This window comes from Coregonus clupeaformis, unplaced genomic scaffold (assembly GCF_020615455.1).
Source record: "Coregonus clupeaformis isolate EN_2021a unplaced genomic scaffold, ASM2061545v1 scaf0002, whole genome shotgun sequence".
In the NCBI taxonomy this organism is placed as follows: Eukaryota; Metazoa; Chordata; class Actinopteri; order Salmoniformes; family Salmonidae; genus Coregonus; species Coregonus clupeaformis.
Genome location: NW_025533457.1, coordinates 399,678 through 411,718, shown reverse-complemented (window position 1 = coordinate 411,718; position 12,041 = coordinate 399,678). Strand labels below are relative to the sequence as shown.

Genomic DNA, 12,041 nt, shown 5'->3' with positions numbered 1-12,041 from the left:
CTTTGCATCTTTGGCATCCGATAAGAGCTTCCATGTTGAGCGTTTGTAGCTTTTTATTTTCTGTTGGTAGAATAATGGGGATTGAGAGAAGGGACATCTGATTTAGTTTACTCTGTCACTGCTATGTCCCAAAAGTAAAGCAGATTCCCTCCACTCTCCCAGTCCCTTACGCTCAATCTCCTTTACAAACACACTGTGTACTATAAGTACCGGACTGTCTGTGACACCCAACCCTGAGAGGTCAGGGTTTATAAGATGACAAGGAAACGAAACCTAAACTTTTCTTGTTTCATCTTGCAAACTGTGAACTCTCTTTTTTTTTTTTTACTAACGTTCCCGACGAGGTGAAATACTCCTGGAAATGGCAGCTGATTCCAACCAATTACGGCCCCCTTTTTAACAATACTTCAAATCACCCAATCACAAGCTTCCATTGTGTACAGTAGTGTTTTGACCTCTGACAGACCTGTTGTAATGTATGTATTGTGTACTATGATCCCTGTTGTCTGCTCCTGTCTCTGACTGTCACTAAACTGAACGTGTTATTGCACCACAAGGCTAGGGCCAACGGACTCCAATCCTGTGTGATTGTTATTCGTATCCTGCGTGACCTCTGTCAGAGGGTTCCCACGTGGTCCGCCTTCCCCAGCTGGGTGAGTTCATCGCCAGGCTGATACACACCAGTTAATATTACTCAACATTAAGTGACGTCGGCGATGTTCCCTCTGATGTTTTGAAGGAGAGTAATAGGAAATACTTCTCTTGCATCCCGAGTCTTTCCCGACCTAGAATTGAAAAGCCAGAAGCACCAGAAATGTGCCCCTGTTTTACTGCCCTGTACATGCTCCCTTCCTCTGATTGGTCTCCACCTCCCTGTTCTCCAGGCCATGGAGCTGCTGGTGGAGAAGGCCATCAGCAGTGCCTCCGGCCCCCTGAGCCCAGGCGACGCGTTAAGACGAGTCTTTGAATGTATTTCCTCCGGGATCCTGCTCCCCGGTAAGTCTAACCATGATCAATTTTGTATTTTTTTTCTCGACTGATCGTGATAGACTGTTTTGACCAGGGCCTGAAATGTACTTTGTGGTCCACCAGTCACTGTGGCCGGTTGATTTAAACATTTAACAGCCACTCGGGTGTTTTACCAGCCAAATTAGTTTCTGCCATAATTGCATAAAATAAAATAAAAACTAGTGACAATGCTTTTGTAATGTTTCTAAAACAAGAAATGTATTAGTAAGGTATTGTGGTATATTGCTAAATTTCGTAAAACATTTTGGTGACCTAAGGTCTTTTTAATAAGAATATCAGACAAAATGTTCAACTGCCCCTTTTTAAGGACTGGAGGTTGCCACGGTAACGGGGCCACTCGAGTCGTCATGTCACGTGTGTCTCTGAGATTTGGGATCTGACTCTTCGCTATCAGTTGAAGCAGCAGACTCAAACTAACGTTGAAAAACAACCGATCTTGTGAACGATGTAAATAGCCAAGAAACACGAGGACAAAGTCTCATTTTGTAGATTTGAGAGTAAATTAGACACTTATGTCTGTGTGCTGCACCTCCAGTGCTATACTTATTGCGCAGGCAGAGTTGCTGCGCGAGGCTGGATATAGGTTCCCCATTTCTTTTTGCAATTAGCACGTGCTCATACTTGACTTTTTGACGATTATTATTCTCTAATGTAATGCTCGCACTATAGAGCCCTTGAAATTGACATCCGCCAGCGTGGCTGGTGAAATAGACGTTCTTACCCGCCAGTACCTACATTTACCTGCATTTGGCGGGTGTTAATTTTAGGTCATGATTTTGACTATCATGGCCGACTATTTTTGACGATCCTCATAGCTTTTTTTTTCCTGGTGTTGTGTGGGGTGAGCAGAATGCTGATGGGTGTTTTGTCTGTCCACCAGGTGGTCCGGGGTTGGTCGACCCGTGTGAGAAGAACCCCACCGACACCCTGACAACCATGGACGAGCAGCACAGGGAGGACATCACCTCAAGTGCCCAGGTACTGACAGGCACAGAATACATCATATCATGTACAGTGGGGAGAACAAGTATTTGATACACTGCCGATTTTTTTTTATTAAATTTTTTTTGCAGGTTTTCCTACTTACAAAGCATGTAGAGGTCTGTAATTTTTATCATAGGTACACTTCAACTGTGAGAGACGGAATCTAAAACAAAAATCCAGAAAATCAAATTGTATGATTTTTAAGTAATTAATTTGCATTTCTGTACAAAATATTAAAGTTCTGCTTTTCTGATGTATCAAATACTTATGTCATGCAATAAAATGCAAATTAATTACTTAAAAATCATACAATGTGATTTTCTGGATTTTTGTTTTAGATTCTGTCTCTCTCAGTTGAAGTGTACCTATGATAAAAATTACAGACCTCTACATGCTTTGTAAGTAGGAAAATCTGCAAAATACTTGTTCAAATAGTATCAAATACTTGTTCTCCCCACTGTATACCTTTTTTATAATAGCCCAATAACAGATCCTTGAGGTACACCATCAATAGAAGGTACTGGCCATAAAGATGTATTGTAATTGTCAGACGTATAGTAATGGTTTTGCCTTAAAAGTTTTAAGACTTGTTGGAAAGATGTATAACCTGATTTTGAAATCGTCTGTAGATAGAATGGAAGTACTTGATACTTCTGCCAGATCATTTCTATAAATATGAATGACCCAGTAAGATGAGGAACTGATGAGATACTGGCCATGAATATAGTAAGGGTCTGATGTGTAATCCTGAGGTACTGGACCTCCAGTGCCTCCTATTGAGACGTCTCACTATCTGAATAATAATGACGCAAGGACCGATCCTTGAGGTACACCGTAGTTATTCCGCTAACTCGCTGTGTCTCTGTCCAGTTTGCTCTGCGGCTGCTAGCGTTCCGGCAGATCCACAAGGTGCTGGGCATGGACCCATTGCCCCAGATGAACCCTCGCTTCAACGTCCGCAACAACCGCAAGCGTCGCCGAGACATCGACGGAGCGGACGGCTTCGAGGGCGAAGGGAAGAAGGACAAGAAAGATTTGGACAGTAGCTACTAGGACTAGTTATCCCCCTTTTTATTCATTTAAAGTAGTCTGTGGCCACGTTCCAGGCGGACTACGTTGCAGTCGCCTGCCAGATCTAACAACACCCGGATAAGGCATTTTTAAGATGTGAGCTAACCGCATCCATATGATATAGCATTGTTCTGATGCCAGTTTGCACAGTCAATAACGCGGTTGATGCCGGCAGCAAGACTGCAATGTAGTCGGCCTGGAACGCTGCCTGTGTGTACCCTTTTTCTGTTGTCTCTAGATTCTAAACAAACCCCCTTGTTAATATCAAAAGACCACATCGGATAGGGCCTGGTTCTGTAAGCTGTGTAGGACAGGGTTGTATTCTTTAGGGGCAAAGTTTTTTTTGCAACGAAAAAAGAAAATGAGTTCTTATTGGACAAGTCCAGATAATGTCAGCCTGTTTTTCTTCCATTTTGGTGCCTAATACAATAGGACCCTGTTTTGACTGCAGCTCGCTGTATAGGAATACTGCAGTAACCCAGTTTGTCCACGATGTTCGGTTTTGGCTTATTGATCAATATGACCTGTGGTTGGGACCTAAACTTCTCTTTCGTAGCCGATTCTACTTTTACCCCTCTGCTTCTCCATGACAACGGGGCTTCCTTAGCATCTACTCCTTAGACCTTTTTTTTTTGTTTTCTTATTTTCGAGACCGTCTTTCCAGTCTGTCGAGTTATGAAAAAGACAGTGAGATCTAATTTTGTTAGTTGATCAATCAGGAGACTCATAATAAATGTAAATGCCTAACATGCATGTTATTTCTAGTTGCATACATTCAGTGTTTGCTGTTAGTGAGAGTTTTAATATCCATTGTGAAGCCCATAATACGATCAGTCGCCAGTAATGTTTTATTTTCCTATAAGCTGTAATTTTGAATATGGTTTCTTCTTTTAAGTGGCATAATGCTTAAAGTGGTGTAAAAGCTGTGGTCTTGTCCCATTAAGGCCGGACTGCGATGTGTTCTAATATTTAACACAGACCCCTTTAGCTGGGGCATTGATGTACTACATTTCTGAAGAAAACAGATTCCTAATTCGTTGTTAGTAGTTATTATTCTCTTAATATATGAAAATATACCTTTAATCTTGCAATGGATCAAAAAGTGTTTGGTTTATTGAAGAGTGCATGGCCGTGTTTTCAGATTTTTTTTGTTATTTTATGGCTTTTTAACACGTTTTGGTTTTACAGATTAATTATAATGGGGAAATGTAATGGCTTGCCCCCTAATCTTGGTTTAATGCTGCGTAAATAGTTCATTTGAATAATCTAACAGTTAAAAAAAGACAAGTGTAACGTTGATGTTTGTTGTAATTGAGGTTTAAATGTAGAGCCATTCTTTGACGCCTGACCGTCAGCCTCTTGTCTCATCACCTGCTTTACCACGGGCAGAATAAAGACATTTCCTGAATGAAGGATTGAGTGCAGTTTCGTCTCTCTACTGAACAGCAGGTCTCGTTTAGTACACTGACTTGAGAGTAAAAGGTAAGCTCTGAGACGATAACCTAATTGTAAAGTAAGTCTAGAAGAAATCTACGCTGTAACTATGTTTAAAAGTGTTTCAGTGAGGCTTCCTTCAGACAGATGGGTAACTGTTGATGATCAGAAACAACAGAATGGTGGTTTAGCAACACAACCGTGGGGCAAAACGGATGGTTGGCTTAGATTATTGACATGTAAACTATATTTAGTCTACAAATGTTTATTGAAAACGTACATATGCACAATGAGCACTTTGTCTCAAATGCACCGTTACAGTTGGTTAGCTAGCAAAGTTTTTGCTATATTAGCGTAGACATTAAATCTGTCAACACCTCAAAACAAGACATGGTTTCAGTAACGAGATACAGCGAGCTGAAACGAGCCACCTCCGATTCCCCACATGGCAGCTTGTCATTGTGGTCTGAACCTTCAGAATCATAAAGCATGGATTCCGTCCCCATCGATGCGCGCATTATTTTGTGACATTGTCAGCCGTCTATATGGAATAGGCTAAATTAATATTGATCTTTGCAAAAGCCAGTTGACTGGTATATGTCCGACGGCATATGAGGACATATCAGTTTTGTATCCCTCTGAAGACCGGAAGACCCCACACAATGGAATGACCATAGCCTGCTTCCTCTGCTGACAGAGAAATACGCTTTTTGTGCGTATGGAACATTTCTGGGTTCTTTTTTTATTTCAGCTCATGAAACATGGGACCAACACTTTAAATGTTTATATTTTTGTTCAGTGTATGTGTGTGTATACATACACGTAAGTGGACACCGCTTCAAATTAGTGGATTCTGCTATTTCAGCCACACCTGTTGCTGACTGAATTGTAACTATTTTGCACTATGGCCTATTTATTGCCTTACCTCCATAACTTACTACATTCGCACACACTGTATATATATTTTCTGTTGTATTTTTTTGACTTTGTTTTGTTTACCCCATATGTAACAGTGTTGTTTTTTTATCGCACTGCTTTGCTTTATCTTGGCCAGGTCGCAGTTGTAAATGAGAACTTGTTCTCAACTGGCTTACCTGGTGAAATAAATCACCAGCCATGCAATCTCCGTAGACAAACATTGGCAGTAGAATAGCCCATACTGAAGAGCTCAGAGACTTTCAACGTGGCACTGTCATAGGAAGCCACCTTTCCAACAAGTCAGTTCATCATATGTCTGCCCTGTTAGAGCTGCCCCGGGTCAACTGTAAGTGCTGTTATTGTGAAGTGGAAACGTCTAGGAGCAACAACGGCTCAGCTGCAAAGTGGTAGGCCACACAAGCTCACAGAACGGGACCGCCGAGTGCTGTAGCGCGTACAAATCATCTCTCATTGGTTGCAACACTCACTACCAAAGTGAAGTTCCAAACTTCCTCTGGAAGCAACGTCAGCACAATAACTGTTCGTCGGGAGCTTCATGAAATGGGTTTCCATGGCCGAGCAGCCGCACACAAGCCTAAGATCACCAAGCGCCAGCTGGAGTGGTGTAAAGCTCGCTGCCATTGGACTCTGGAGCAGTGGAAATGCGTTCTCTGGAGTGATGAATCACGCTTTACCATCTGGCAGTCTGACGGACGTATTTGGGTTTGGCAGATGCCAGGAGAACGCTACCTGCCCGAATGGATAGTGCCCACTGTAAAGTTTGGTGGAGGAGGAAAAATGGTCTGGGGCTGTTTTTCATGGTTCAGGCTAGGCCCCCTTAGTTCCAGTGAAGGGAAATCTTAACACTACAGCATACAATGGCATTATAGACGATTCTGTGCTTCCAACTTTGTGGCAACAGTTTGGGGAAGGCCATTTCCTGTTTCAGCAAGACAATGCCCCCGTGCACAAAGCGAGGTCCATACAGAAATGGTTTGTCGAGATTGGTGTGGAAGAACTTGCATAGAGCCCTGACCTTTGGGATGAATTGGAACGCCGACTACGAGCCAGGCCTAAACACCTAACATCAGTGCCTGACCTCACTAATGCTCTTGTGGCTGAATGGAAGCAAGTCCCTGCAGAAATGTTCCAACATCTAGTGGAAAGCCTTCCCAGAAGAGTGGAGGCTGTTATAGCAGCAAAGGGGGGTCCAACTCCATATTAATGCCCATGATTTTGGAATGAGATGTTCGACGAGCAGGCGCCCACATACTTTTGGCCATGTAGTGTATGTTTTAAAGGTGCAATATACAGAAATCGCTTCGCCATTTCCTGGTTGCTAAAATTCTAATAGTTCATGTGACTAAACAAGCAGTAGTCTAGAGAGTCATTGTACCATCTGAACTGCTGTGAGAATCATTGTACCATCTAAACCTCTGAAATATATTTTCAATAACCACAAATATTGTATTTTCAGCTGTTTTGAAGCTGGTGTACAAAACGAGGCAAAATGAGGCAAAATGAAACTTCAGACCGGGAAGCATAGAAACAGAGCACATAGAACAGATCAACCGCTTCTTAGACTTGCTTTCAATGAGAAGGACAGATCTATAAATCACATTTCTATGTGAATTTGGTCAGGGTCGCCCAAAAAGTGAGATATTGCAGCTTTAACTAAAAGACAACAGCTTTATATGTTTCTATCCTCCAGAAACAGAGCTTATTATTTTACTCTACTCTTAAACTCAAAACCCAATACTGTCACTGGGCTCCCTGGTGGCGCAGCGGTCTGGGCTCCCGGGGGGCGCAGCGGTCTAAGGCACTGCATCTCAGTGCTTGAGGCAATACAGACCCTGGTTCGATTCCAGGCTGTATCACAACCGGCCCGTGATTGGGAGTCCCATAGGGCGGCGCACAATTGGCCCAGCGTCGTCCGGGTTTGGCCGGTGTAGGCCGTCATTGTAAATATAAATGTGTTCTTAATTGACTTGCCTAGTTAAATAAAGGGAAAAATAAAAATACTTACCGCCCAGGTAACTGTTACTGATGGTAGTAAGGCTCAGGACATGAGAAGAAGACCTGGTAAAGTCTGCTAAATGGCATTATTATTATTATTATTATAAGGCCTGTTAAGGGCTCTTTCCCGAGACGGAACCTTCTGGCCTAGATTTAGTCTACTGTCATTCTCTCAGTCATTCACTCAGCCACTCATATCTACTGTCATTCTCTGTCACTCACTCAGCCACTCATATCTACTGTCATTCTCTCAGTCACTCACTCAGCCACTCATATCTACTGTCATTCTCTCAGTCACTCACTCAGCCACTCATATCTACTGTCATTCTCTCAGTCACTCACTCAGCCACTCATATCTACTGTCATTCTCTCAGTCACTCATATCTCCTGTCATTATCTCAGCCACTCATATCTACTGTCATTCTCTCAGTCACTCACTCAGCCACTCATATCTACTGTCATTCTCTCAGTCATTCACTCAGCCACTCATATCTACTGTCATTCTCTGTCACTCACTCAGCCACTCATATCTACTGTCATTCTCTCAGTCACTCACTCAGCCACTCATATCTACTGTCATTCTCTCAGTCACTCACTCAGCCACTCATATCTACTGTCATTCTCTCAGTCACTCACTCAGCCACTCATATCTACTGTCATTCTCTCAGTCACTCATATCTCCTGTCATTATCTCAGCCACTCATATCTACTGTCATTCTCTCAGTCACTCACTCAGCCACTCATATCTACTGTCATTCTCTCAGTCACTCACTCAGCCACTCATATCTACTGTCATTCTCTCAGTCACTCACTCAGCCACTCATATCTCCTGTCATTATCTCAGCCACTCATATCTACTGTCATTCTCTCAGTCACTCACTCAGCCACTCATATCTACTGTCATTCTCTCAGTCACTCACTCAGCCACTCATATCTACTGTCATTCTCTGTCACTCACTCAGCCACTCATATCTCCTGTCATTATCTCAGCCACTCATATCTACTGTCATTCTCTCAGTCACTCACTCAGCCACTCATATCTACTGTCATTCTCTGTCACTCACTCAGCCACTCATATCTACTGTCATTCTCTCAGTCACTCATATCTCCTGTCATTATCTCAGTCACTCACTCAGCCACTCATATCTACTGTCATTCTCTCAGTCACTCACTCAGCCACTCATATCTCCTGTCATTATCTCAGCCACTCATATCTACTGTCATTCTCTCAGTCACTCACTCAGCCACTCATATCTACTGTCATTCTCTGTCACTCACTCAGCCACTCATATCTACTGTCATTCTCTCAGTCACTCACTCAGCCACTCATATCTACTGTCATTCTCTCAGTCACTCACTCAGCCACTCATATCTACTGTCATTCTCTCAGTCACTCACTCAGCCACTCATATCTACTGTCATTCTCTCAGTCATTCACTCAGCCACTCATATCTACTGTCATTCTCTGTCACTCACTCAGCCACTCATATCTACTGTCATTCTCTCAGTCACTCATATCTACTGTCATTCTCTCAGTCACTCACTCAGCCACTCATATCTACTGTCATTCTCTCAGTCACTCACTCAGCCACTCATATCTACTGTCATTCTCTCAGTCACTCATATCTCCTGTCATTATCTCAGCCACTCATATCTACTGTCATTCTCTCAGTCACTCACTCAGCCACTCATATCTACTGTCATTCTCTCAGTCACTCACTCAGCCACTCATATCTACTGTCATTCTCTCAGTCACTCACTCAGCCACTCATATCTCCTGTCATTATCTCAGCCACTCATATCTACTGTCATTCTCTCAGTCACTCACTCAGCCACTCATATCTACTGTCATTCTCTCAGTCACTCACTCAGCCACTCATATCTACTGTCATTCTCTGTCACTCACTCAGCCACTCATATCTCCTGTCATTATCTCAGCCACTCATATCTACTGTCATTCTCTCAGTCACTCACTCAGCCACTCATATCTACTGTCATTCTCTGTCACTCACTCAGCCACTCATATCTACTGTCATTCTCTCAGTCACTCATATATCCTGTCATTATCTCAGTCACTCACTCAGCCACTCATATCTACTGTCATTATCTCAGTCACTCACTCAGCCACTCATATCTCCTGTCATTATCTCAGCCACTCATATCTACTGTCATTCTCTCAGTCACTCACTCAGCCACTCATATCTACTGTCATTCTCTCAGTCACTCACTCAGCCACTCATATCTACTGTCATTCTCTCAGTCACTCACTCAGCCACTCATATCTACTGTCATTCTCTCAGTCACTCACTCAGCCACTCATATCTACTGTCATTCTCTCAGTCACTCACTCAGCCACTCATATCTACTGTCATTCTCTCAGTCACTCACTCAGCCACTCATATCTCCTGTCATTATCTCAGCCACTCATATCTACTGTCATTCTCTCAGTCACTCACTCAGCCACTCATATCTACTGTCATTCTCTCAGTCACTCACTCAGTCACTCATATCTACTGTCATTCTCTCAGTCACTCACTCAGCCACTCATATCTACTGTCATTCTCTCAGTCACTCACTCAGCCACTCATATCTACTGTCATTCTCTCAGTCACTCACTCAGCCACTCATATCTCCTGTCATTATCTCAGTCACTCACTCAGCCACTCATATCTACTGTCATTCTCTCAGTCACTCACTCAGCCACTCATATATCCTGTCATTATCTCAGCCACTCATATCTACTGTCATTCTCTCAGTCACTCACTCAGCCACTCATATCTACTGTCATTCTCTCAGTCACTCACTCAGCCACTCATATCTACTGTCATTCTCTCAGTCACTCACTCAGCCACTCATATCTCCTGTCATTATCTCAGCCACTCATATCTACTGTCATTCTCTGTCACTCACTCAGCCACTCATATCTACTGTCATTCTCTCAGTCACTCATATCTGTCATTCTCTCAGTCACTCACTCAGTCACTCATATCTACTGTCATTCTCTCAGTCACTCATATCTACTGTCATTCTCTGTCACTCACTCAGTCACTCATATCTACTGTCATTATCTCAGTCACTCACTCAGCCACTCATATCTACTGTCATTCTCTCAGTCACTCATATCTACTGTCATTCTCTCAGTCACTCACTCAGTCACTCATATCTACTGTCATTCTCTCAGTCACTCATATCTACTGTCATTCTCTGTCACTCACTCAGTCACTCATATCTACTGTCATTATCTCAGTCACTCACTCAGTCACTCATATCTACTGTCATTATCTCAGTCACTCACTCAGCCACTCATATATACTGTCATTCTCTCAGTCACTCACTCAGCCACTCATATCTACTGTCATTCTCTCAGTCACTCACTCAGCCACTCATATCTACTGTCATTATCCCAGTCACTCACTCAGCCACTCATATCTACTGTCATTCTCTCAGTCATTCACTCAGCCACTCATATCTACTGTCATTATCTCAGTCACTCACTCAGTCACTCATATCTACTGTCATTATCTCAGTCACTCACTCAGCCACTCATATCTACTGTCATTCTCTGTCACTCACTCAGCCACTCATATCTACTGTCATTCTCTCAGTCACTCACTCAGCCACTCATATCTACTGTCATTATCCCAGTCACTCACTCAGCCACTCATATCTACTGTCATTCTCTCAGTCATTCACTCAGCCACTCATATCTACTGTCATTATCTCAGTCACTCACTCAGCCACTCATATCTACTGTCATTCTCTCAGTCATTCACTCAGCCACTCATATCTACTGTCATTATCTCAGTCACTCACTCAGCTACTCATATCTACTGTCATTCTCTCAGTCACTCATATCTACTGTCATTCTCTGTCATTCACTCAGCCACTCATATCTACTGTCATTCTCTCAGTCACTCACTCAGCCACTCATATCTACTGTCATTCTCTCAGTCACTCACTCAGTCACTCATATCTACTGTCATTCTCTCAGCCACTCATATCTACTGTCATTCTCTCAGTCATTCACTCAGCCACTCATATCTACTGTCATTATCTCAGTCACTCACTCAGCTACTCATATCTACTGTCATTCTCTCAGTCACTCATATCTACTGTCATTCTCTGTCATTCACTCAGCCACTCATATCTACTGTCATTCTCTCAGTCACTCACTCAGCCACTCATATCTACTGTCATTCTCTCAGTCACTCACTCAGCTACTCATATCTACTGTCATTCTCTCAGTCACTCATATCTACTGTCATTCTCTCAGTCACTCATATCTACTGTCATTCTCTCAGCCACTCATATCTACTGTCATTCTCTCAGTCACTCACTCAGCCACTCATATCTACTGTCATTCTCTCAGTCACTCATATCTACTGTCATTCTCTCAGTCACTCACTCAGCTACTCATATCTACTGTCATTCTCTCAGTCACTCATATCTACTGTCATTCTCTGTCATTCACTCAGCCACTCATATCTACTGTCATTCTCTCAGTCACTCACTCAGCCACTCATATCTACTGTCATTCTCTCAGTCACTCACTCAGTCACACATATCTACTGTCATTCTCTGTCACTCAC

The 12,041-nt window shown here is 42.8% G+C and overlaps 1 protein-coding gene across 4 annotated transcripts in view; it reads left to right on the top strand.

The window, feature by feature from the left end:
• Positions 1-4,496, top strand: part of LOC121530751 (zinc finger RNA-binding protein) — a 49,202-nt gene extending 44,706 nt beyond the window's left edge. For all 4 annotated transcript variants that reach the window (XM_041835968.2, XM_041835969.2, XM_041835970.2 and 1 more), the window contains exons 18-21: positions 558-653; positions 885-996; positions 1,910-2,007; positions 2,884-4,496. In XM_041835968.2, the coding sequence (XP_041691902.1) occupies positions 558-653; positions 885-996; positions 1,910-2,007; positions 2,884-3,066 (489 nt within the window). In that variant the 3' untranslated portion in view covers positions 3,067-4,496. The remainder of the gene's footprint in view (positions 1-557; positions 654-884; positions 997-1,909; positions 2,008-2,883) is intronic.
• Positions 4,497-12,041: the final 7,545 nt, after the last annotated feature.